This window comes from Paramormyrops kingsleyae, chromosome 9, assembly GCF_048594095.1.
Source record: "Paramormyrops kingsleyae isolate MSU_618 chromosome 9, PKINGS_0.4, whole genome shotgun sequence".
Lineage (NCBI taxonomy): Eukaryota > Metazoa > Chordata > Actinopteri > Osteoglossiformes > Mormyridae > Paramormyrops > Paramormyrops kingsleyae.
Window position 1 is genome coordinate 1,745,989 of NC_132805.1, and position 27,915 is coordinate 1,773,903.

General features: G+C 37.5%; 2 protein-coding genes across 2 annotated transcripts; both read left to right on the forward strand.

The window, feature by feature from the left end:
- The first annotated feature begins 1,888 nt into the window (after positions 1-1,888).
- On the forward strand, positions 1,889-4,796 carry hoxa10b (homeobox A10b). The gene is given in 3 exon segments (XM_023802591.2): positions 1,889-1,920; positions 1,922-2,667; positions 3,777-4,796. Coding segments are annotated over 3 exon segments (1,053 nt in total). The 3' UTR covers positions 4,052-4,796.
- Positions 4,797-4,916: 120 nt separating this feature from the next.
- Positions 4,917-11,754, forward strand: hoxa9b (homeobox A9b). Its single transcript, XM_023802593.2, has 2 exons — positions 4,917-7,780; positions 8,263-11,754. Exons 1-2 carry the CDS (start codon positions 7,237-7,239, stop codon positions 8,499-8,501), a joined length of 783 nt encoding a protein of 260 aa, XP_023658361.1. The 5' UTR covers positions 4,917-7,236; the 3' UTR covers positions 8,502-11,754.
- The last annotated feature ends 16,161 nt before the right edge of the window (positions 11,755-27,915 follow it).

Below are 27,915 nucleotides of genomic sequence, written 5' to 3' on the forward strand. Positions count from 1 at the left end.
ATAAATCATATATTGTGCAGGATACGTGCATTTTTTAGATAACGATCAGGTAAAGTGCTATATATTACATAGGTTGTTTGCCGGATTTAAATCATAGCGCTGATGTTTTTTTTGTAATTTATTTTCACGTATATGAAGTGTAATAAATACAAAAGTCACACGCCATTCGTGGCAGAAATTCAGCAATTTATAATTGTATGCGTGTATAAATGTAAACACATTATAACTAAACTGTGAAATTATTTTAACGTAAAATAACATTAGTTTCCTGACACTTCGTGCTTGCGCTGTGAATCAGTTCTTGCCTGCTTTTGGTATAAAATTATAATAGTCCTCTGTTTCCTACAAGCGGTCACAACCGGCATGTTTCATAAAAGAACAGTTTTAAATCATACGTTTTATAGAAGCATGAAAAGATAGTATTGAGGAAATAAAAACGAACAAAACGATTAAATAGCCATATCCACAGGCTTTGTCTCCAGTGAAAAATAAAAGCTTCCGCTGGATGTAATAAAACGGCACATTATTGTACGTAAGGGCATCAAAATACTAGGCCTACGAATGCTACCGCAAAAAATACTGGGCAAATGACGGAAGCTTTGCTACAACAGGATATAGGCCAATAGCCATACACGCGACAATAAAAACGCTGTTAAAATAATATTGTGGATATATTATATAGCCAGTGAGTAACATGAACCGTGGGCCTGTTGAAGGTAATTAATTCATGCTCGTAAATATAAATTTAGCAACCACAAATGTAAATCTATTTTTATATATTCTGATCCGTTCGTATCATATAAAGCTCTTATTTCAAACGAAAAATTGTCCTCTGCAGGGTGTCACTCGTTCGTGTTGCATAACAGGTCAAAGGAGAGTTAAAAATTGCCAAGAAAGTAGCCAGTTTAGTAAAGCCATAAGTAAAATTACTGCTACTGTGTAATTTCAAAGCACCCATAGGTACTTATGTTGTCTCTGTAATAAAAACAACGATTCTTTAACTTTAAAGTCGCATTAGGGGTAAAGTACATGCTATTTTTCTTTCATAAAGCCATGAAGTACATTTTCCTACATAGGATTACATAGAAAAAAAAATGTAAACAAAAGTTCAGATTATAGAACGTTATATAGAGAAAGGCTACCTGCAAGTAGCGGATGTGGCACGGATTTGGCCAAGAGACAAGCGTATACGTCTGTTCTCGGGGGAAGTTAAACTTAAATATGTATGCCGCAGAATGATATCAAAGAACACACTAAGAAAAACAGCTTTTATTTTTTTTAGCTTACTTGCCAGGAAATCACTGATTTATTATGTCAAAATGGAAGCCGGTTATCAGTGCGTAATATTAAGACTAAAATTACTATTATTACATTTAGATAACAGATTCTCGCTTTGTTGCGTTCTGGGTTGATTTTTAGTTGTCCGTAAACGGTTAGACGATTTGTGGTTTCGAAATCTACCACACTATATGCACTTATTTGAAATATTCTTGCATATTTAGGTTTAGCAATATATGGACTTTGATATAGATTGATGATATATATGAAGCGTTTGCATACTGTATTGTGCTAATTAAAATCAGTAATGATTCAATCCTTCTCTCACCACCCATGCTCAGAGTCATGTTTACGTTTTGACACCGTTTTCAGTAAAGTGAAATGTACACCCACGTGTCTTTTGCCATATCTTTTATTTCAAACGCTAACAATGGGAAATAAAACTTAAGATTTTGTTTCATTTTTACTGAAAGCTCTGATTGATGTGTCCACGTCATTGCGTGCTTTTTCAAGGGCGGGGTCTCCAGCATTCTCGGCTTTCAATTGGCTATCAATGAGCACAGTGAAGGGGAGCTATCTGTAATCTTATTCAGCATGTTTTGCTCAAGAAATGTCAGCCACAAACTGTTATCTGCTCCTAGTGAAATTTTACCACAACAATGTCATGCTCAGACAGCCCAGCTGGGAACTCATTTTTGGTAGATTCCTTAATTAGCACCCGAACTGAAAGCGGTGGAGATTACTACCAAGGCGGCGGCGTGTACTTTCCTCCTGGTTCGGATTTGCCTTATGGACTACCAAACTGTGGATTTTTCCCAGGACTGAGCAAACGAAACGAAGCAGCTTGTCAAAACATGGTTCCCGCTTCTAACCCATATATGCCGGGAATGCAAGTATGGCTGGACACGGCGCGGTCGTGCCGAATGGATCAGTCCGTTCAGCAGGTCACCTCATGCTCATTCTCGCCTAACATTAAAGAAGAGAACACGTACTCCATCTATGAATCGGGTAAGACTGCAACACCTTCACATACAGAAGACCTCTGCTACTCCGGTGTATCATCGGGCTCGTGTCCGAGTAGCGATAGTGGCATGGTCCCGATACCTGGTTACTTCCGCCTATCTCAGACTTACGCAACTTCTAAGGTTTATCACGATGTTCAGTCAAATTCGTCACACTTTACACTACAACCTCCCGTTCACTTCGACACACCGCCTTCCTCCTCTACATCGGTAGAGCCTGCCAGGAGGGATAACAAGGATGGCTCCTCCAGCTGTTTGCCAGGCAGGCAAAAAGACGAGGAAACGGGCGTATCCTCCTCGACTGAGGAGTCACCTTCTCCAGAACCCCGAGAAAATTGCAAAGAAAGTCCAAAGGGGATCACAAATGGTGAGTAGTACACGGCCATAAAGGTGTGCCCATATCCGTCTTCGTCACTGCATGTTTTAGCAGGTATGGTTACAGGCAATATATGTGTGATCCCGGTGAGTTTTCATTGCTGCAAGAAAAACAATTTAGCCCTTGCAATTTTAGTTTTAGTTTACTTTAACTCTACTTTAAATGTTCTAACAAGAGACTATTTGCGTCTCGATGGGCAGTTTCACTTTATTTTGGAAGTTGAATAATCGGACTTAAAATGCTTAAATTAGTTAAAATTTGGAAACGATAAACTATGCTCGGTATATAAGTATCTGCATATTGCGAAACTATACATGCTGTTCCTATTACTATGGCTTTTGTTAAACCACAAAGTCACTCGGGACTAACACTTTATTACAACTAACAGGGATACATTATTCTAAAACAATAGGATTATTAGATGTTTTAAATTACATCTGCCTCTAAAAATATCTGAAATAAATATCCTTAAACGTGCTGAACATGAAGCGCTATGCGGTTCGTTTATTTGTCTTATAATTGCAGAGTTTAGATAGGCCTAAATCTTATATTTGGTAAACAAGGCAACTGTACTATTTATCATCATTTTAAATTTACAGGCCTAATTGTAGAGGTAAAAGGCACAAACTAATAATTTTATAAAAATCAATTATTTTCGCAATTGGCTGTTTCTAAATAATGTTACTTGTAGGGTCCGAGGAAAAAAACATCACGATAATTTATTAATTATTATGTGGACTGTCATAGTTTCGTAACAGTCAACTTAATGAAATATTATGAAGGTCAAAATCAGTTTTCAACTGCGCTACTATACATATAATCATGCGAATTTGTTTTGCAACATTGTTTCTGGGAAGAATGAGGCAGCCGGATTAACATTTCTAATTACCTAGCGTTTAAATATAATACATTTTGTAGACGTGAAAATGAGAAACAGTCCGAATTCATATTGTAACTGTTTTGCTCATCGTCTGAAAAATAAAATTTGATAACCATCTAACTAATATCAAGTTCAAGCTGAGTACAGGCCCGTGATTGACTCTGCGGGACCCGCAAAATTACAGTTCCTGCATCTGATGTATTGTTTTAAATTTCTTTAGGACACACGAAAGATGAAAATGCAGCTAACTGGCTAACAGCGAAGAGTGGACGGAAGAAACGGTGTCCTTACACTAAACACCAGACTCTGGAGCTCGAAAAAGAGTTCCTGTTCAACATGTACCTGACTCGTGAGCGGCGCCTAGAGATCAGCCGTAGCGTCCACTTGACCGACAGACAAGTTAAAATTTGGTTCCAGAACCGCAGAATGAAACTGAAGAAAATGAGCCGGGAAAATAGGATTCGGGATCTTACAACCAACTTTAATTTTCCGTGAGGAACCTACGACCTTTTTTTCGTCGTCAGCGCGAAGTATTAAATCCGGTTTTACAACTGTCTTCGGTTGCACAATGATTGTGCAGGAAGTATTTGATTAATGACTTTTCTGAGTGCCTGCATGTTGGTGATTTACAAAAAAACAACGTGTATTTTAAGTTGGAATATATAGATGAAAAATATGTCAAATTTCTGTGAAAATGTGGACCCATTCAGTTATTAGAAAGAAGGAAAGAAATTCCGTCGTCAAAAATGACTTGTGTGTCTAGGATTTCGGGCGGACTTGACCACAAAACCCCTTCAATGTTAACCGTGCATGAGTCACCCAAACATTATGAAATTTGTTTGTAAAGCATTTAAAAACATTGAATATAACATATATATATCTTTACCTGCACATTTGCGGAGATATGGCATTGTCGTGGACAACTTTTATTACACATACCTATTTGAAACAAATTGTGCAGATTTTCCTGATCATCCCATTTTGTGAGACTGATAGATATTTTACATACACTATTGCTACTAAGCGATAAAAAAATATTTTCGACATCAAAGCAAATTGTTTGCTTTCCAGCCATTTTCATTGTAAGTGGCATATAAAGGGCGGAATATATATCCAGTATGTACTGTGAAAATGTTTTATTGTGGTGTGGTGACAATAAATAAAATCCAGATGTTTCTCTAGAAACGTTAATGAATTTATGTTGCTTTAATAAAGAAAATTCAGTTTAATGATGATCATACATTTAATGTTTCTATTTCATCATTGTTCATTATGTAAAGCTTTTAAATAACTATAACTTGCTATTGACCTATAGTCATATAGTATATTTGCCCCATTTTATTCTTCATAGGCCCAATGTTATGTAGCTTATATTCTATTTAAACAAGAGTATGGTTTTTTCGTTTGGTCTGTTGAACATTGATATTTTAAATAAGTGGGAATACTTCAGTATTACAAAGAGCGATGGAGGTCAATCATCTCTAACAAGGATTTTCATTTATGCAGCAAAGCAGATGAATACCTGATTGAGTAGTACTCAGCTCGGAAATTCTTAGATTTGATCTTAAATATGCCAATGTCTCCTTCGTGTAATATGGAAATTGTTTCGTGTTATGCTAAGTAATTGTAATGTGAATATCGACTACGGCTAGTTTTTTTTTACATTCGATTTTAATACTCTTAAGATATCCATGTATTTTCATTTTCACCAATGAACGTTCTTTTTTATTGCAACGAGAGGTATTTCTTTTCTTTTGGAATCAAGGGTACTGTCGAGTGATTTAGGTAGTTTCATGTTGTTTGGCTCCAGTTCTTACCGCCACAACACGAAACTGTCTGAATTACTCCCAGTTCAATGCCACGCCTATAGAAGTTATTATTGGATACCTTGAGCTCACAATCGTCTAAAAAACGAATGATCGATCCATCGACTGTATACCGTGGTATATATTATTTATCTACAATTTAAAAGTTAGTGTGATTCCACCTTGTCCCATTTGCTTTTAATAGCCTAGATCCGTACCATTATTTTTAAATATTCTGTGGACATTTGCAGCTGATTTCGACGCAGATTTACAAAATATACTTTAATTCTGCCTTCACGTTGTCGTACCACATTTGTAAATAAGCTGGGCATGGTCCTTGAAAAGGAACGAAGGGGGGTGGGCTTGGAATTAGCTTGCTTTGGTTGTTGCGTGATTTAAAGAAGAGGTTTGCAAGGCCTAGGTTACGATCACTGCAGTCTCGACGGAGCCGTGAGCGTAACAGCGACCTCAGTGGCTCGCGCTTAGAGGTCCGGATGCATTTGCTGGCCACTAAGGTTAACATAAAAGAAAGCTTTTATTGCCGATATTTAGATCAGTCTGTTGTCTGCCGGAGGATAATGTAACACCACTAGCATTGGGGCTATAGCCGTCGCTTTTACTTTGTGATAAACAGCATTACGTGGTATGTATACGCGCTATATATATAGGCTATATGCCACAGTTTTTAACGAACTTTTTGCTCCACTCGCCCGTGTCTGTGCGCGCTGTCCTGCTTTTTAGATTGTCCTTCTGGAAGGAAAAAATCCTGTAGCAGTAAACAGGAATTAATCGTGGTCCTATAAAATGTGCAGACTTGCCGCTCGGTTCTAATAAACAGTGACGGAATGGACGATAAAATGATGCTTAGGCGGACCGTACTTTTTCAAAGTGGGTTTGGTTACTAATGGCTAAAACCAAATTCTTAAATGTATCACATTTATTTTTACTGAATTTAAAATGCCATTCGGTGTTAAGTATAAATTTATATGCAACCGTACTTCTAATTATGTCTAACGTGCGTATAGCCATTTGCAGATTAATATATAAAAAGGCCTATATGGTTTTTAAAGCTACGAATTATAACTTAATTAAACTGAAGATAAACACAGTGAAGGAATTGAAGAAAATCGGAGAAGTTATTGCATATTACAGTATCTTTAATACAATACAGGACAAGATAAATACTGTTCATTCCTACGTCCATAAAGTATTTATTATACAATTTATAGACGCATGAACGCATATAATATTCTATATATTAATAAATATTTATTAAGACTTTGCACACAGACCCAGTAGCGCACATATATTACTATTAACAATAATAATAATTGTAATTTTGGATTTGGTAAATCAAGTAATGTTTTTATAGGAAAATGTGAATAGGCCCAGTTAATTTTTACAGAACTACAGTAATGAATCACTTTTTGTTACAGTAAATTTAACATGCTAGGCTTAAAAGAGGCATTTTGATTAAGTATCAAGTGGATGCCATTTTTTTGTATGAGAAAGATGGCAATCCTCGTACGAAGGTTTCTCCCGACTATTTCCAACGCACTTATCAATCCATCCAGCAAAGGTGCATCTGATTCGGCATTATTAACACACATTTATTTTCTCATCTGTTTTGTTTCCATAAAATTATACGATTTTGCAAAAATGACAGCAAAACAAAGAACATCTTGAAATGAAGGAGCAGATTTATTCTTATTGTTGTGCCTTGGGGTCACGTGCTTCCTCTGCCCAATCACAAAGCAGATAACGTTCAACTCCTGGCTAACCGCAGGTCTCACTGAGGCCAAGTAGATCCTGATTATTTTGTGTTGATAGTACAGTGCATTTTTCTGTGTTTTTGTGCAAGTCCATGTTTCTAAAATGTCAGCGTCAGGGGCATTAGGTTACTTTGGAGACAATCACACGGTTCCAGAGTCAGAGGACCTTTTAGTGCCCAGATACCATTCGAGTTCAGGGCTCCAGCATGCGAGGCAGCCTGTCCTGAATGACCATAGCGACCTCGATCCGTGCCAGTACCCAGCGAAAACATCTCCATTCGGCGCATCCTGGGCCCCAGTGCCTGAGCAGCATCCAAGCAGCGTTTCCTCTATATACCAGCCGTACGCCATTCCACAGGGCCAGACAGTCGGCTCTGAAGGAGTATACATGAGATCATGGCTGTTGGAACCGTCTACTGGATCGCTGCCTTTTACTGGACTACAGACAAACGGGCATTATCACGTCAAAGCTGAACCTTTGCCCGACAGAAGAGATTGCACTACATTTGAATCGAATACGCTGGTTCTGTCTGATTTTTCGACGGGATTTTCCCGAGTCGTGACAGAAAAAATCCCCAGCGACAGCAATTCCTCCGAGCCAACTGAAGAGAGCGGTTCCACCGAGGAGAAGGTAGACATCGACTCCAGTGAGTACACCGTGCAAGTGCATTGGTTTTTAAAACAGTTTACTATATATATATATGATATATATATATATATATCATATATATATATCTGAAATATTTCCGTCCAGCGCGTTACCTGAAATGTAGCCTAAACCATCACTTTAATGAAATCTTTGTAAACTTAAACCAAAGAAATCGTTGCGTTTTATGTTGATATCGTAACTACAATACGTAACTATTACATTTATTCGGTCGAAGAAGTGTTTACTTTAGTTGACCGCGATATGCAAACCTTCACTGGGATACCAGACTTTGTGACACCGGTTACCAATACCGGCTTTTTAGGTTATACGCAGCCAATATTATGAAAGGTGCCGTTGCGTCATATTGGCCATCGTTTGGCTATAAATAAAAATGTACGGTATTTTATTCATGTTAGCATCAGAATTTACCATTAGAAGGCACTGGATTTGTTGTTTCATTTCTCGATCCCCCTTTTTCAGATAATCCTGTGTCCAACTGGCTTCACGCAAGGTCCACAAGAAAAAAGCGCTGCCCGTACTCAAAACACCAGACTCTGGAGCTGGAGAAAGAGTTTTTGTTTAACATGTATCTTACTCGAGATCGCAGATACGAAGTTGCAAGATGCTTAAATCTCACTGAAAGACAAGTTAAGATCTGGTTTCAAAACCGTAGGATGAAGATGAAGAAAATCAATAAATGCCAACCAAAAGACGATTGATGCTACAAAATGGTGAAGAGCATACAATGGAAAATGAAGAACTGGCTATTATGTGGTATTTGCTTCATAAGCAAAATTTACAGATCTGTTTCCCAGCTTATACAGGTTTCATGCGGTAAATTATTGAACTCGCCAAATTCATCTGTATTTGATTTGTCGTATCTATTTGTATTATATCGTTTGATATAGACCGTACCTTTGTGTTTGGCGTAAACTGTAAGCTTCGTTTTCAGGAATTCTGTAAAAATCTGATAATAATTTTATTCTGTTAGTGATGAGTTGTTTCGTGCGGTGAATGCATTATTTGTGTATTTACTATATTTAAATTTGTTTCCATTTGCAAATGAAACGGGTGCATGTGCTTCAATTGCGTCGATACGAATGCTTACGTATTAAACGGAGACCCTTCCGAACAGGATGCAGCGGTTATATACCCTCTTATATGTCGTTCAGCGGGCTAAAAACTGAGTACGATATGTATCAGCAATATAATCAGTTGCGCATCTTATTTCTATAGGCTTAGACTATATCAAATTTTAAAGTAGGGCGTATATGTCTTACGAAATATATTTTTGTGATTTGTGATAGGGTATTTGGTATGTATAGTTTTTTCAACGTGAAATTGCCACTATTATTATTATTATTATTATTATTCAGTATTAGTAATACTGGTAATATAATCTTAAGTAGTAGTATGCCTAACGATAGCATTGTCAACAACAGTAGCGATTGTAGTATGCATTTTATTATTGTTATTACTATATCTGAATACCTGAGAGTAGTTATTTATTATTGTGAAACCTGTGAAACTGAAATGTTTATTTATTTTAAGAATAATTATTAAATAATGAACCAAAATGCAACTGTGTCCTTCAAATGCAATGCCAGATTATCCTGCAATTATACTAAATATTATTCAAATAGTCTCGATTTTTTTTTAGCCTAATATGCACAAAATGAAAAGTGGCTTCCAATATAATAATCAAAACATATACGACAGTAATTATATTAATGTAGTAATATATTATTCTACTAGAATAAGTGTTTTATTTCCTATTCCGCTTGTGGGTTAAAGCCAAAGGACTGCACATTCATTGCTGCACTTTTCTGCGATATTTAAAGGATCAGGGAATGCTTATGGAGTACTAATGGCACTAATACACAAAGTACTAACAAATTAATAAAATAAAAGCAACTGCCAATTAGGTGGCGAATTTTTCCATCCTGAGTGAGCGTGAACGGGCCTGTGTTGCTCCTCGTGCATTTTGGCAGAGGACGTTGCTATAGTTGTATCTGCAGCAATAAAAGACAATCGCGGCTGTAACTGTTTATGGGGTGCAACAAGCTCGAGGGTGAGAGAATAAAACACAAGAAAGACGCTGGACTCATGACAGTTGATTCAAAGGTTCCGGAAAAAAAACGCAAAATCCTGTTTGACTTATATCGATTATATAAACATTTTAATTTACAGTTTGAGACTGAGTAATCCGTTTCATAACAGGTTGATCAGATTGGGAAATAATAAGGTTATTTAGCGAGACGTATTTAAAGTAGGAAATTAAAAATCAGCTTTGACATTACTTTACTGTACACATACGTCTATATTAAGCTGAGTAATAATTTACCACATATCGGACTTATTTTTCTAAATCCAGCGCTCCTCTGCGGATGAACCAAACTTCAAAGGCATGTCCTGCGATAGCGCAATAAATTGTGCGGTCTGCCTTTCTGTCTGGAATTTCGCTTTTTATTGGTTTATGACTGTTTAGCCTCGAATAGGTTACTTTCAAAACGCGCATCCATTTGTTGTTCTACCTCTTTACACAAAAGGCAAGCGGAAATACCCCCATTTTATTAGAGTCTCCGTACATGGCCCCTTTCCTTCTTTGTTGTACCTGCTCTGGGAAAGTTTTAAATAAGGGTGATTCTTTGGACATTTCAGAATAGATCGAGTCACTTCTTTTTCGAACCTGCTCGTTTCTTGCTTCTGTAAGAGCTCTTCGTGTCCGCGTGTGTGTCAATCACTGCGTAAATAAGCACCCAACAGCATCACGCATTCTAGCTCGATATCGTGCTTCTCGGCATCCGTTGCAAGACTTTAACACTAACAGTCATATACAAAAAGGCACATTAGTCAAAATCATCGACTATAACAATGACCAAACTCGTTTCATTCTGGTATTTCAAGAGATAACCGAGAGATGGCAGCAATGATTCGTAAAAAAGGAGCATTTTAGGGTGAATAGGTTTTTGGAGAAACAAAATGATGTAGGTTAACGAATTATACCGCAATTTCAGATTTTTTTTTTACTACACCCCACGTAATTCGACAAAGGATGATATATAGATACTGACTGTACTCTGCTTTATTCTCCCGAACAGTCAAATAGTCTAACTGTAGCGTCATTTTAAGACTATAGGATAATAATCGCTTCTTCACAAGGTGGCCTACAAAACTGCATAACATTAACACCAGCCTGTTGTATCAGAGTAACCTGTCATAAAACGCGCATTACTAATTATGCAAATAGATCATGTTATTATTATCACTACTACTACTTTTAATTATAGACCCAACTCATCACTCCCCATTCATTCTCTTTAGTTAAAGCAACATTGATACAAACGGTAAAAGGTGCGCATGCGTCTTCTCATACAGCATACAGCAGACTTACATTATATTCGTGAGCCAAATTCAAATGTTAAATATAAGAAGATGTAATACAAAGCGTACCCAAGTATAAAGTATTCTAAAACATTCAGAATAAACCTTCATTATTTAAAGAAAAACAGCAAAACCTTTTCTTACAAAGGTGTGCTCTAAAATCTGAACAAAAACAGTTACGTGGAAATTGGCAATGGTTTTTAACAACTGCAATTGGATATGCCAATTGACACGTTCATTGTCCGTTTTTAAAATATCACCTATTTCTAAACATAAATGTTACTAATTACAAAAAGGAAATATATTTTTAGTTCACCGCTACTGAATAATCAAAAATAGCTAAGTAGGCCTGCATCATATTCGTAAATGTAGTATTTGAGCTGAAAAAGCGCAGGTCTAGAAAATGTAGAGTTTAGAGTATTTATAGGGCTGTAACATGGAGCTCAAGGTAGAGAAACAACATTTATGTCTATGTTAAATCTGATTTTGTTTTTTGTCCTGGAATTATTTTTAAATACGTCACTTCAAAATGCTCTATCGCCATACTGACAAAATGTGCATTAAAAATAAAATATCTGATGAACATGATTTTCTGATCCATTCGTTTCTTTATTTTCCAAAAATGTGGACTACGTGTGCCGTTTCTCTTACATTTTGCAACCTGCCCTTTCCAGTTCTTTAAACCACAAAACGATTGGTTCTTAATCGTCATGTGACCGAACCTCCTCGCTTTTTTTTTTTTTTTTGAAAAACTCCCAGTATATATTTATCGGGCCTAGCTCTGTCGTTTATCACGTTAACTCGTAAAAACAAAGCTTAATAGTTTTGCGAAGAAATTATTGAGCCAAACTGCTAGTTTTGCTTGCTGTGTGAATAGACTGTTATATATATATAGTGGGGAAATTGCTTTTTAAAAGTGTTGACCAAGCGCTCCTCTGCACTCAGCCATACAGGGCACAGAGAGAGCATTATAAGCACGTACAGCGTGCCGCCCCCCCCCCCCCCCCCCCTCCCGTCTTTTTAGTGTCAACAGCCCAGGATATTATAGCTAGTGTTCTCTCTGGTCACCTCTGGCTACAATAGATACTTGGGAGCCAGTAATTGCATTTCTAATGTACTGAATAGAATAGTTTCTGCAGTTATCTTATACTAGAGGCAGCTGTTATGAGCTCAGAAAGTACATCTCGCAGGTGGATCACAATCTCCGGATGTAGCCGTGCATGCGAATTTCAGGTAGGTTCATTGTTATGGGCTTGAAGGCTGCCTGGCTGACGGACCGTTATTACTATAGACATTATGGTGTTAGTTCTTGCGTTGGTGGTTTTTCTCATTGAGCGAACCGAAAGTGAGGATCATAAACCTTAATGGATAAGTCATAATTTCGATACCGATAAATTTACAGCATTTGTCTGACACTCTGATTGCACTGCAGTACGTAAAGAGCAGCGTACACGTCATTTCTATATATATATATACATACATACACTATCTTAATTCCACTAGAATTTAACTGTTTTGAAAGCATTTGAGAAACAGCTGGGAACATCTTCTGGTTTTATCTGAAACTTTCACTAATTACTTATGTGCCACAGTGACCATGGAAATGTGCATCAAGTAGCCTAGTAAGAAAATCAGTCTGGACTATTCCACCATTTCGAATAATCGATCACCAACTTCGCCAACATTAATACTGCACATAACCACTCGTTAATAGTACACATGCGTAATACTGCATTTGAAATACATAACAAGGTTTTTGTTACTATTTTCAATTTGAACGAGACAATGGCTATTGGAGTGGCTGTTGTTCAGTAGAAAAACGTCACTAATCTGCTATTTCGTACAGAAGATATACAGTTTAATTTTAAGAATCTCAATACATTGTTTGGCTGCAACAGTGACCTTGTGTAATTCATCAGCCTGTGTCATTTTGCATAAGTTGTCCCACTTCGTCCAAGTTCTCGCTTGTGCCCTGTGCTGCGTGGGATAAGCCCCCCCCCAGACCTGACTCAGACTGAGTCAGACCATTATAAAAAATGGATGGATGTTCTCGCCAATACAGAACAAGCTTAAACTTCTCTGTGTACTCCACCCAGAAATTCCCCCAAAGCACATTAAAATTCAATATTTTACTGAAATTATTAATATGACTTGTATGTACATTTATACTTCCAGAAGCAAAATATGAATATTACACTGTGGGTGGATAGGTAGTGATCTACACTTCTCATATTCGAGTACTACAACTGCATTGTTAGCAATTTTACAATTAATCCTACATATATCTACAGAATGTAGAGGGCCGTATTTAAATCGTGCTACGGCAGTGCTACTTTGTCAACTAAACGGTATATCCACGTATTTTGAGATTATCATGAACAGGTAGTTAATTTACTTTATATGTGTTAACAACACGTGGTAGCAACAAGAAAACACAGGCGAGTATGGAAACAGTTGAAACTCGGAATCGGCAGCGGGGAGCGCATGTAGTTTTTGCTACTGTATCCGAGGAAATAGGCCCACAACACTATTAATTATTATATATTCGATTATTTATCTTATTGCGGTTGACAAAATTTGTTACCAGTATTGTAACATTTTTCCAATCTATTTATCATTCAAATGCCCGCTTTAAATAATGGTATATTAAAAGGTTATCAGCATATGTATTTGATATACGTTGGTAGGGCCAACGTCGTTCGGAGATTAAAGACTGACTTTAATAACATTAACACAGAAAACACAGCGGGCGTCGCATTATAGACTGTGTTTCATTTATACAATATCGAGCTTCCTCAGTAAAATTTGATACAGTTTGCAAATATATGGTGACTGTGTCACTAGATTCATTAAATCTTGCCACTAATTTAACAATTAGCAAAATAATTCTCATTTTACTTAAGTAAAATCCTTTAAATGAGTTTTAAACAAACTAATGAAATAGTTGTACATAACTTGTATAAATGAACGAATTATAGAAATAACACAAAAATTCACGATTTTGAGCAATACTAGCACGTCCTTGCGTTTGGAATTTGTGACCCGCATATATAGACCGAGCGAACGCGCCTAATGTGTATTTGCTGAATGTGCGTTTATCTTCTTGTTAAATTTGGAGAACGTCTCAGTGAAGCATGTGATTAAAAAAAAAAAAAGTTGACACGGTAAAAAACATTTTTGGCTTAAGTCCAGAAGTCATGAGTTTTTTTTTTTTAATTATTCCAGCCATCCAACTTCACAACTGTTGCAGGGGCAGTTATTTCAATAATGTATGATGTATGATTTTTTTGCGAAACTTAAACAAGCCCAAACATAATAAATAAATCCAAAGGACTAGTCTGGGATGCACAGGCCTACTTCGTTATCAAGTACTTAATATCGTTTTTTAATTAGCGAGTGTTTCCTGAAACCCTTCGTAGCTAAAGAACCCTATAGTTCGTAATGTCGTTCGTACATTGACGAGTGAGCCATTATTTTCTACATCATTCTTTATTTAAACTTTTGCTAGCTATTCTGTAGCACACGGGTCGGCCTAAGTATGTAAGAAAAAACACACTGACAGTCTTTTTTGGACAACGTAATAATAAGAAGAATAATAATAGGTCAATGTTGCAATATAAAATTATAATGTAGGCCTATGCTATAAATTAGCAGAAAAGCGGCTCTCTGTAGCTTTAACGCTTGTGTACAATTTGAGTACATAACAGGGTTGTGCACCATTCAAAACTGAATTGAGAAACGCCCTAAAACTATTTGAACGGAATTTGAATTGCATGTTTTTATTCTCCCGTACTCGTAGCTGGGCGATTTTTCACTTAAGTGTATTCTACCGTTGACTGCGAGATATACATTTTGGATGGGAAAAGAACAAAGTATGAACGTGCTGCATGCAAACGACTCTTACGCACGTCACGGTGCTGCATTCCGCCACCGACTTAAGAGCTTTTAATTGCATTTTTCACTATGCACTCTGGAGAGCTGCATTAAGTCAAGTGCCTCCACATGGCCATACGCGATATTGCAGTATTCAGAAAGCTGAACATTTATTATAAATCTAGAAGTAAATGTTACCACCCAAAACGAATCAATTAGACTAAAAGACTCGCCCATTAAAAAGAAGCACATCAATTTAAATGAGCAAAAAATAAGTTTAAATGTGTCCCCACAATCCTGTAAACCGAAGTGCATGTACTTGCACTGTGGGAAGGGGACAAACGGACACGCCCTCGTTTTGAGGTATTTCAGTTACTGACACTTGACTGCATCGCATGTTTCCGGGTGGATCATGAAACGCTAATCTTTCTGTACCACTACAGAAACAATTTGTTCCTTATGTTAGTACACATTGTTTCATGCATGCAGTAGGTCAATTGTCCCCAATGGAACTACCTTAACAGGTTACTCGCCTAACTGGTAACCATTCTGTTCTCAATGGACAGATGTGAGGGTTTTTAATATCAGTGACCAGCATTTGGTTCGCAGTAATACACTGCACGCTACACTGTAACATATAAGCCTATTTGAATTACGCAACTGATTGCATTTTTATTTTGTCAGCGGTGTATTCCAAACTTCCAGTCCATGCTACTAATGATATCAAAATTTACACTATTTGTTGGTTAACAACATTACCTTGTTTACTGAATTTATATAAATCAATTGCATAAATAGGAATTGAATAAATAGGAAATTAAGAAAGCCAAAGCCCTAAAAGTACAGGCCTATGGATTCTTGTGGGTTATTCTGACAAACTCATTACCGTAACATATCAGTTTTCTCTAATTCTTAAAATTAGTCGGACAACATACATTAGGCTAAAGGCCTACAAGTTAATTATCTAAAATAGGTAATCAGCTGTGGAGTAAAACAATTGACAACTGCTGAATTATTAGTGTAGGCCTACGTATTGCTTAACAGCATTTTGCTAATTTCTGGGACGTGCAGTGGGAACATTGGGAGCCACTAGCGGTATGAGCTGACATCGAAATGTTATAGCTAAGGCTGGATCAGACAGGCCTTATGAAAGTATCTCTTACAGAAGGTATCCTTAGCTAAGAACATTTCAGAGAACACCTTGGAACTTAAGGTACAAACTACGAATGACGTAACGTTAAGAAGGTTTCAAACAAATATGAGTCATTCTCATGAACATGAACGGTATGCCATATTAATGTAGTATGCCCCAAGCCTAGATTAAAGACTTTAAAACTGTTGATAAAACTTTACCCGTTTCCCTACGCTGTTTGTGTTTGTTGCAATACATCTGCCCTCTCCTGGTCTGGAGGAATATCACTGCCGTATCCTTGCATCGATCGCAATCATCTGCATCCGTGTATGAGCACGAGCTGCCGCACGCAAGACTCTCCGCAGCCCTAAAGTGCGCACGTAAAAGTGACGTATGAACTGGCCTTTAGGCTGCAATAAACATAAAAGATAGTTTGAATGTTGGCCTCATTATAAATTACTGGCACTAAACGTGTATCCTCCTTATTGTTATTCCACTGACATTAAAACTCTTGATGTTTTCTACCTCTAAACCTTAAGAAGGAAACTGTCATGCTGAGGGATTTACCTGATCACCCTGAAGTCATTCTTCTTGGTCTTGCTAGCTGACGGAGCTGTTGCCACTCCTACTCGGGCACTCTGGTCAATTTGTCACTATGATCATACTTAATAAAACAGCTGAATGATTTCAGGAGTGTAGCCAGCAAACCAGTCACACCGACAAAGTCGATCAAAATAAGAAGGAAAATTAGAAGCACAGAATCTATATAGACAGTGTTGACAAGATAAGGTAACAGCTCCAAAATTCCGTAGTAAAGATGCTTCATTCTTTTGGATGATCTCTCGCACCCTCGCCCAGTATCCTCTATAGGATTCTCTTTGTGCGCACAGCCTCTTTACACCATCACTGGGAAATTCCAAGGGGTTACCACAGTGGCAGCACCACGCTGGCCTCCGAGCTGTGCTGTGATTTAGCCTTTCTGGTAGGATCGCACTCTCTTACCCAGCATCTCAACTCTATTCTTCGCAAACCAGAGCAGTAACATTGACATAAACAACTTATACCTTAGTTGCACGAAATACACAAATAATGTTTTGATTACGATGCTGATAGAAATTGTCATACTGACTGGTCCCAGACCTGTTGTTCAGGTATGTAAATTAATATAAGTTATTAAACTAAAATAGACGAATCTGGAGATTTTAATGTGTATTTTTATATGGCAGTTATACCTCTGTTTCTGTGTTTCACAAACGCTGATGGTTTTGATGCAGTCATTTAAATATAATTGCATTTACTATTTTAGAATGTTTATTTTAAAATGTCCCCCCAAATAAATGTACATCTATTGGCTTAAGTCATAAATAGCTTTTTATATTATATATGTTTGCCATCACCCCCCCCCCCCCCCCCCCAAATAAAGACTCAGCTCCTCCATCCATCCATCTCCAACTATATGCCGATTCACTGTAATTATCAATGTTTTAATTATTTTGTTGGCTTGTTTTTGGGTGTGGTTGGACGGGGTAATGTAATGGGAGTTAAAAATGTTAATCATTCAGCAGAATCACTCACTGAAATATATTTGAAAAATTATTGAAATATATAAAATAATTTCATAATCTGTAAAATGTGACTAACTAGAACAGCCTGAGCCTTGTGGTGTGTTGTACGAGACGTAATTGAATATGTGATTCTGAGCCGGGGCTGCAGAGTGGCCTGAACCAAATGGCCACTGTGACATTCACAGTGGCCTCTTCACAGGACTTTAATGGCCTTTTAGTCTCTTGTGAATGAAGGGAAAATGGCAGACATAGTTTTTGATTGTTTCATTTTTAAATAGTTTTATTTATAAATAGCCTATAACTTTACCCTCCCCATTTTAGTTTCAAGCGAGATTACTAACAGAAAGTGTCAAAGATGGACACAGAACACAAAGCAGAAAAGTCTTTGGTCAATATCATTAACTGCATTTTAATATTTCTGGTGTTAAACATGGGCGGCACAGTGGTGCAGTGATTGCAGTGGTTGCAGTGGTTGACACTGTCACCTTGCAGCAAGAAGGTCCTGGCTTTGATCCTCAGGTCTGTGTGGAGTTTGCATGTTCTGTCCATGCATGTGTGGGTTTCCTCCCACAGTCCAAAGACACGCAGGTTAGGTCAGCTGGCCTGCCCAGGGTGGACCCACCTCTCACCCGATGATGCTGGGATTGGCTCCAGCTTCCCTGCAACCCAGATGGATAAAGCGGTGTAGGTAATGGATGGATGCTGTTATACACAGCAACACTTATTACTGTTCCACTTCTTTTTAATTCGCAAGTTGCTCTATACTATAACATGTATATACCATGAAGGTGGCCAAACTGTAATGAATTTTATTTTATTTCTGTTCACATCACAATAGGAAGCCCCAAAATGAACGTCAAATGTACAGTGATGACGTAGTAAAAAAGCGCTGGTCCATGCTGGTTTATGCGTGCTTGACCCTTGTGTTCTCGCATACCGGTTTAACGTCATCTTCCATTGCCGAGGTACAGTTCCCTATTTAAGTTTATCAATACCAAAGAACATACTTCTGTTCTTAGCAAGAGCGTTCCTCCTAGAAACTTACTTGGAACGCAATGAGTCATGGGATTGTTCTCGTTGGCAAGTATGCCGTAATTACAGGATCAGTGTCAATACAGACAATTAAAGGTAATCAGCCATTTTGTGAAAATTCCTGCAAGTACATGAGATGGACCTTGACTTTCTAGAATTGGTAAGGGCACAGCATTGCCAACTTTGGTCAGCTTGAGATTTTCAACTTGAGACAAGTCTGCACAATCATTTACATGCACGTAACAGTTTTATTAATTCTCAATAATCTACAGGGTTTGCAAACTACCCCGACGCTTTTGATGTAGCTAATTATAGGTTTAGAATGTAATGATGTGGATTTGCCGTAGGATTTCTTGGCTGAGCGTGAGAGTCAGAAACCCTGAGGGTGCAGGTTTGGCAGATTAAAAGTCCATTATTACTTAACTAGCTTAATAGTTTTATACTTTAACACCTTTGACTCAGATCGACAGCGCATGCGTGATTCAAATCCACGGTTGACTCCCAGACGATGCATCCTTGACATTTGGGACTTAGCGAGAACGACATTCGAGGATCTTTTTAACCGTCCTCCGTACTTCTGTTCCTGAGTATTTGAACTCTATTTCGGCAATTGAAGATGAAGTTAAACGGGCGCGCGAGAACAGTTAAGTAGGCCTATGCGTATTGATAAACACCTATATATAGGGTTTGCGGGTAAAGAAAATGGATGGATGGGTTTATGGATGTTCTCAAACATAGCATCCAAATACGCCAAATAATAAAATCTTAATAGGAAATATGATAAACATATATAAACATATGATATATTTAGTAGTATTAGACTAACTGGATCAGTCCTCTTCAGTATGATTCGGTATCTTAAACGGTTTGTAGCCTATCTGCAAGATACATATGGCCAGCTATAGACTAATATATTAATGTCTTTTAGCTGCACATATAAAATACTTTTCATTTGGGTTTATACCTTTAGATTTAGATTATACCTTTAGATTAGAAATCTTAAGATATATTATTGGAATCATCTATTCAATACTACATTATTAAGCTTTCACGGAGCTTAAGACAGCTTTGTAACATGGTCCTGAAAACGACGCAGTTGAAGGCGATGTCTGACGCTTGTGATTGCTGGTATGGAGAAGAGCCGAATCGTTTACGCTTTGTCAGGCCACAGATGATAACATAGCGCTGAGATAATTGTTTCCATCCTCCACTGCAGGAAAAAGTTAAAATGAGCAATACAACATTCCAACAATATGAGGCTGACAAATGACAGGACAGAAGACATCGAGGTAGACTATCAACTATACCGCACTGAAGAAAACCGACACTCTTTCCCCGGGACTCTATTTCCTTCGATTAATGTGATAGGCTATTTGCACAACCTAAATAAATGAATAAATCTAAGATAAAATACATATAATTCTATCTAAAATTATGAAAAAAGTAACGTAAAACTACCGGGATCTCACTAAAACAGCTGTATTCAGTGAGGGGTTTATTCTACCACTTAAGTCAAAAAAGCACGTTGCGTATTCTCACATCCCATTTACTGCAAGTAAGACACAGCAGACAATCAATTAGTATAATAAGATATGCGTTCATTTATTCAGTTGTTTTGTCACGGATTAACTATCCCAGAGGCAAACTCGACATTTTAGAGAGTAATATAGGCCTAATGCGAGTCTGCTGTCAACCTGGTTTAAAAAATTACAAATAAATGTTCATGAGAATGACTCATATTTGTTCGAATCCACATACTTAGCCTGTTTTCCTTTCACATCCACCCATTCAGTGTCGGTCAGTTGAAGCACATCAAGACGAGGCAGTCTCTGTTCTTCCCCACTCTCGCAGGAGCGCAGGTACAGGTACATGCGTTTCGGCTTATAGGAACACACTACTTCCTTTGAACTTATTTTTAAAACTCGTTTTAAGTGCAACAATTACTTTTTAATCGACCAGTCGTTTAGCCTAATTGATTCGCGTACTAGGCGTGTTGACAAGCAAATGACACTATACCTAATAGTAATATACATGTATGTAGTTATATATTTCTATATACTAGGCCTATTATGTTTTACAATTGTTCTATAATTATTTGAATTATTATGACATGCGTTTGGGTTGTAACATTTACTTCTAAATGTATAATAAATGTAAAAAATTTCGTTTTCTTACATGTTCGGCTTTCTTCTGAACACTGCAATATTCCGTTTGGCCATGTAGAGGCACGTGACTTAACACAGCCATCCAGAGCACCTGCCTGAAGTTAATTAGTGAATTAATAAAAACAATCCTTTAAAACGTATTCGCAAATGGGTTCTCGCCATCTATTTCCTGTAACTTTCAGGATTCGGAGCCTATGGGCACAAGGCAGGGAATACAGTTGGATGTCTCGAGACCAGTCTTGGTCTCGGGACCACTTTTACGTGGTCTTGGTCTTGTCACAGTCTCGATGGTCTTTGGTCTTGGTCTCGGATCCCTTGGTCTTGTCTTGGTCTCGCTGTCTTGATCTTGCTGTCTCAGATCGACATAGTGGTCGGGAGATTTGGAGCGAAAAGTATCCATGACACACAACGTGACGTTCGATAATGCAACATTATTATTATGTCGCCTTTCGCGCCCTTCAAACGCAACCAATCAATGATATACATGTATTTTGTTGTGATTCAGACATTGGCGCTCATCCAATCAAAATATGCGTTATAGGCACAAAATAAGTGTAGCGCTAGTTAAACATTAAATCCAGCATCACAGGCTATAAGATATTGCAATCTTTATTTTTCCTGAAGTGCAATCAACCACTATTTTAAAATGTGAACTGTTTTCTCTCTCTCCTTCCTCTCTCAAAATATGCCTATTAACAGTGATGCTCTCGTTCTCTCTCTCTCTCTGATTTTTAAGTATTTCATCTAACTGTATTAGTTTATCAATCTGTTATTTGTCCATAATGTCTGTGTTCTATTGTTCTTGCCCGACTGAACAACAGGCTTGATATCATTGGCAGTGTGTTGTAATCACATGCCACTGCAGATGCCACTGCAGACATCAAGATGTCAGAATCTTTTAAGCACTTGTCCTTATTTTTATTAATGCACAATTTGATGTGCAGTTTGTATTGGTATATAGTGTTTGTAGTTTGCATTTGATTCATGTGACGTGTGCGCATGTCTTTGTATTGTTTGATTACAGTATTTTACTTAAAATGGTGTTGTTTGACTAAATAAATGTGACCATTGAATTTCAATTAACATCTGCATATCACGTTGTGTTGACTTAACAGGCCTAATCCATTTCAGGGAAGTTGATATCATACAGTGTCATTTGGTTAGTACTACTACAATGGGACATGATGCAATTTCAAGTTTATAATTGTGTGTCTTCAATTTGATGTTACATTTTCATCTACAAATTAAGTATAATTGAAATCAGTTACATATTTCCCATTCTTTAGACAGTTGTTGGAGGTGTTACTGTTTTGTCAGATGACTTTGGGACCAGTCAGTACCTGTCATGTCAGTCCTCAAAAGCACACAAAAGTTAAGGGAGTCTCTTTTTTTCGGTCTCGGTCTTGTCTCGACACCCTCTGGTCTGGGTAGTGTCTTGGTCTTGGTTTAGGCAGTCTTGACTACACGTCTAGCAGGGAACAGCCCAGGATGGGGCGCCAACCCATCACAGTACCCACGTGCTCATGCACACAATTTGATAATTCCAATTAACCTCAGCATGTTTTTTGGACTGTAGGGGTAACTGAAGTAATGAGAGGAAACTCCAGTGGCCTGTACTACAAAGCGGGGTTACTGGCTTATCTGGGTAACTTGTCGGATTTAAGGTACCACAGTTTAAATGGACTTCATATGCGTTTACTTACATTTTGCCTAGACTACCTTAAATCCAACAACTTACCCCGATAAGGTAATTACCCTGCTTCGTAGTACAGGCCACAGGATGAGACGAGGAGGACACACTAACTCCATACACAGAGCCAGAGCGGAGACTTGAACCCGGGTCCAGTAGTGGAAGGCAACAGTGTTAACCACTGCCCTGAGGATGTTATATACCATAATGATAAATAAAACAACTGAAACAATAACAATATACAATTACTGTATAACAATATACGGTTAAAATCGATAAAACGTTGAGCTGAATATACCTTATTAATCTAATAAAACATGTCTGTTATACTATCGATCTAAATGTAAGCATTTTAAAATATTAATTAATAGAACTTCACGGTGGTGTCATGTGACCATGTAAACAAGCATATATACCTCAAAAACTAAAGCAGCACAAACGACTGAGGCCAGTTTGGTTTGTTATTTTGCCAGCCAAGGTTTCAAGACTATCATGCTTTTGACCTCTAGTTGACTTTAAACTTTTCCCTGTTATTTCACAAACATCATGTCCCTCAGACACGCAGCACAAACGAAAATGTGTACGGCACGAACGACTGAGACCGGTACGGAAATGTGTACGGCACGAACGACTGAGACCGGTTTGTTTAATATCTGAAACACGGGGGCATACATCTTTGTGTCTGTATATAGGCCTACTGCATATACAGGCCTACTACTAAAATGCTCTATCACTATTCTGACTAAAGTTACGAGTATCGATCAAACACTTTTATCATGGTAAGAATATAATTTAATTAGAATCGGGACAAGTAAATTGTTGTATTCCTCTGTCAGAGTAAGTATTCTATTTATTTATGCAAATATCTTGGTAAGAACGTGTGTTGTTAGAATACGTAGTGTAATGTGTCATTCGTAAAAAAACAATGTCCCCTAACTAAAACTACCAGTAAGACAAGGGAGTCTAACCCAACTACCGCCGAATACGAGGGAACAAGATGTGCTACAAATGTGCGGCTGGCAGCAGTGACCTGTTAAGCGGAGCACGCGGTTTTCATGACAAATCAACAACAATGTACCCTCTCACGTCCAGACTCAGTGAAGTTTCCCTAGCAAATGAGCTCCCGTCAAATGTATGGGCCACGAAACTAAGAAGACTTAAATACAAATTGCTCCTCGGGATAAGGGATCATCTGGATATTCCCGAGAGCCGCCCTACACCTCCCGAGGTGTATCTCATGCAACTTGTCTGCATCGATTACAAGGAGGTAGAAATAACGTCCCAACAGGAAATCTGTGCAGCGGTCTAATAGCGGTACACCCGCCCTAACTTTAATGTGCACCCATTTAGCGGACCAAGGGTGTAAAACATTACAAATACAAAATAGGCCTACATAAATAAAACAGAATACCCCGAATGGGATTTGCTTAAATTCTCCCGGTATTCACATACAAAATTCCTTACACTAACGCCCACGTAATCACACAACTGCTGAGCACCGGTCTGGTATACAGACAAGTCATCACCATAGTACATTTAGTTAGCGAGCCTATACAGAACGCTAGTAGTAGCAGTAGAGCTGCATAAGCATTGTAATGGTTGTAATAAATCTTAAAACTGTTTTAAAAACAAACATACGATAAATCCATGTTCAAGAAGATGCCACGCGGGATAGATAGAGTATTAGCTGATTTAAAAGGGCGCTGGTTAATTTTTTTTGCTTAGGCTGCCTCTGACAAACAGCATTGACTTATAAATTAAGAGTTATACCTCTACAGATCCGTGTAAAATTAGAGACAGGATACTGCAAACATATAACACACCTACGGGCAAATAACATTAAATAAATACTTAGATACATGTACTCGACACTTTATAAGCTTAGCTATTTTACAACTCCCGATAAATGTATATGCTTAAGTAACCCAATATAAAGAATCTCTACGCTATCATTAAACAATCCTAGAATGCGGCATGATTTTACATATTAAGCAGAACCGAAAACTACATGATTTATGATAAAACATCTTCGGCCTAACGGAAAAAATATGCAAAGTTCCGACACAGCATCCTGCCGATAAAAATAAAAAATGCCAAATAGGCTCCTTCCAGATAAGCATGATGAAGAATGAAAGCATCGCAAAGTACAGGATGCCATCTCCGAGATTCCCTTTAAGTTCAGCAGTACATAGACAGCCAGGCAGGTTTTTAACTATGGATCCACTGGTTAGAAGAATTTAAAAATGGACTCAATACATCCATTTATCTAACTATCACAGTAAGATTTCCATGCATCTACGTCATGTCCGGCACCCCCAAGAGGCATATTAGCAAACTTCCTGTCTTTCCCAAAGGCATGTGCCCGTACTGAGAACGGCGCATATTGTCCGTAAAACAAAGAGCAAAATCTTCATGCAGTCCAATATATTGTAGATTCTATTACGTCCATAAAACAAGCATCACCGAAAATTTTCTTTTTGGATACATTTTATTAGTCATTGACATGGTATTGAGGTAGCATGCATTCTTGATACGTCATTATTATTATTTTTTGTTTCATAGGGTAGGGCTAGTGCTCTTCTCTCCCACCCCCAAAGGTTAAGGGTCCGAATCCCGGCTCCGTTTGTGTTCTTTGGCATATTGTCCCAGTGTTTCCACTGTAGGCTATGAGCACTAATGTTTCCTCCCAGTCCAAAAACATGCAGTTCCTTTAAATCTTTTAGTTTCATCCCGTCTAGGGTGTCTTTCTACGACCATGGTCATTATAAACAGTTGTTAGATGGATGGCTGGATGGACATTGCGATGTATCAGTGGGTAGAAACTGGGACTATGGGGAAGGCGCCACCCACAAAGAACTTCATTAATTGTTTTAAACCACATTTAACGCAGTCTAGCTCATTTGAACAAAATCAGCACTCGGAGTTTTGGTGATCTCGTTCAAAACGAAATGCCTTAATTTGAGGTACCCTGCGTTTTAATGCATATGCTTGAAATGCTTGAAAACTGAATGCCTTATATTAAACCTGTTGTGCGCACACAAACCCAGACAAACAAAAAAAAGTATCACCGAAAATGTATTTTTTAGATGAATTTAAATATTGCTTAGAGGACCTGTTAACACATGAGTTTATATAACTTCAAAATACATCATTTATACATTAATATATTACACATTAATTGAAGTTCATATAACATTTTAAAGTATGCAGAGGTACATCTGTACAGCTGATTTTTGTCATTAGTTTGCATACTTGAAAATGTCACATGAACTTGAATTAAAAGCATTCTGAACTTGGTTTATAAACGGATGTTATAATATATGCATATATCCTATGATACATTATATAGATACACCGCTTCTATACAACAGCGGGGGAAGCGCAATCGTGATTTACTCAATACAGTATTTCAAGCCAAGTCAAACCATTCTTTCTAGTGTCTAATACTGTTGAATAGAAAATAATGCAAAATTATTTTGTAATGTTTAACAGCTCGCATATATTAGTATGCAAATACTTTAAGTTATATTAGGCCTAATACTAATATAGTGTTAATCAAAATTCCAATTGAAATACAAACAGTATACGACTTAGATAATACGACTCGTGTTATTACAAACACACTAGACCACCTTTGATCAAAGTATATATATATCAGGTAGTGTTTTAAAACCGTGTAGAAGCAGCATTACATTCGAATAATTGGATTTCATCAAAGAGAGACTCGTTCTCTTCCATCAACCGACTTAAAAAGTATTTCAGTACAAATATATAACATTTTATCATTGGTTTTCTTGGACTTCTGCGCATGTTTGCATAGTGCAGTTACGCCCCATAGACTTGTGAAAACATCCATTCCAACATTAAACTAAACGACCCGGGCCTTCAGCCGTTTCTGGGAAAATATGGATTATTTATACTTATAGTGTCCAAATATATTTATAGGTAATAAATAGCCCCATAATACTTATTTTATTCGGAAAATTAGTGCAGTAAAGTAGGCTAATATTAGCTTATATTAAAGTTGATTAGTTGATGTAAGGTTCTTTTCCATATCTACAGCGACTGTTTTACAAATAGAGTTCATGGGCTACTAAAATACCTATTGTTTGTATTTTATCTTACCCTGATGTATAATTTTGATAAATAAACAATTTTGTATTTAGTTTAAATATACTTACGTTTTCTGCCTGTTTTTCTGACAGCTTTTTCGCGAAAGCATTTCTTCTCTGATTTAATTGTAGCAGGAACAGGAAAGTCAAGCGGATACACGTTGCTTTTGTCTGTTATTGAAATACGTTGATGTTATGTGACACACTAAAATAAACGAACCCATTCTACGGAATAAATTGATTTCCTGTCGTTATTCTAACACTTGGGGGAAAGACACAATTTTGTTCTAAGATAGAAAATGCGTTGGAGTGAGCTGAATTTTTGCATAATGCCGACACCCACTCGTTTCCCGCACACAGAGGTAGTATCTAATTGCAAAACCATTCCTATTTTAAAAAACAATTGAATCTGCGCTAAAGGCAGGCGCTATACCAAGTAGGAAACGTTAATGAGTTTTAAATAAACGTTTGTAACTCACCGAATGCACATAGCCAGAACAAATTACACATTAAAGCATTAAAACATTTATATTTTAAGTATGAAGCCTGCATTCAGTTAAATGTAGCCCTCTTCAGCTTTGCCCGGCTGCTTCACGTTAAAGACAGCGAATGTTTAAATGCGGTCTCGGGGCACTAAGCTGTCAGACCTTTTGGCTAGCAAGATTGATAGCTAGCCTCACACTCCTCTTTGTCTGCAACACAGGCAATAAAAGAAGAGCGGCCTACTAAACTTTCTTAGTTTTATATATTTTAGAATTGTCGCAGTTTTAAAAGTGAAAATCTTATGAGAAACAATTCAATCATTCATTATATTTTAATATTAAATCATAATAGGTTATATGTTTACCAATCATCTGTAATTCCCCATATGATCAGGGGTGATGCCCGGGTCCAAAGATCAGTCAAGCTTAGTCCTCGGGGTTGTTATTAAATAAACAAATATTTAGGCCTATATCTGAGCGTAATTATCTGCATTGTTTTCCGTTATTAATATGGAATCCTATAAAATATTGTACGACGCAAAAAACAAATATATATAGATCGTGATAGAACTAGAAATTCTTTGTGTCTATTTTAGCATTATTGAAAATATGAAACCGACTAATACAGAGAGTCTGCTCCGTGTATACATGTTCATGTGTAGGTGGCTTTTATGTCCCAGTGGGGGGTGGGGATGGGG

Coding starts and splice junctions, on each gene's coding strand:
- hoxa9b (XM_023802593.2), top strand. CDS start 7,237: ATGTCAGCGTCAGGGGCATTAGGTTACTTTGGAGACAATCACACGGTT. Junction 7,781..8,262: donor GAAGGTAGACATCGACTCCA/GTGAGTACACCG, acceptor CCCCTTTTTCAG/ATAATCCTGTGTCCAACTGG.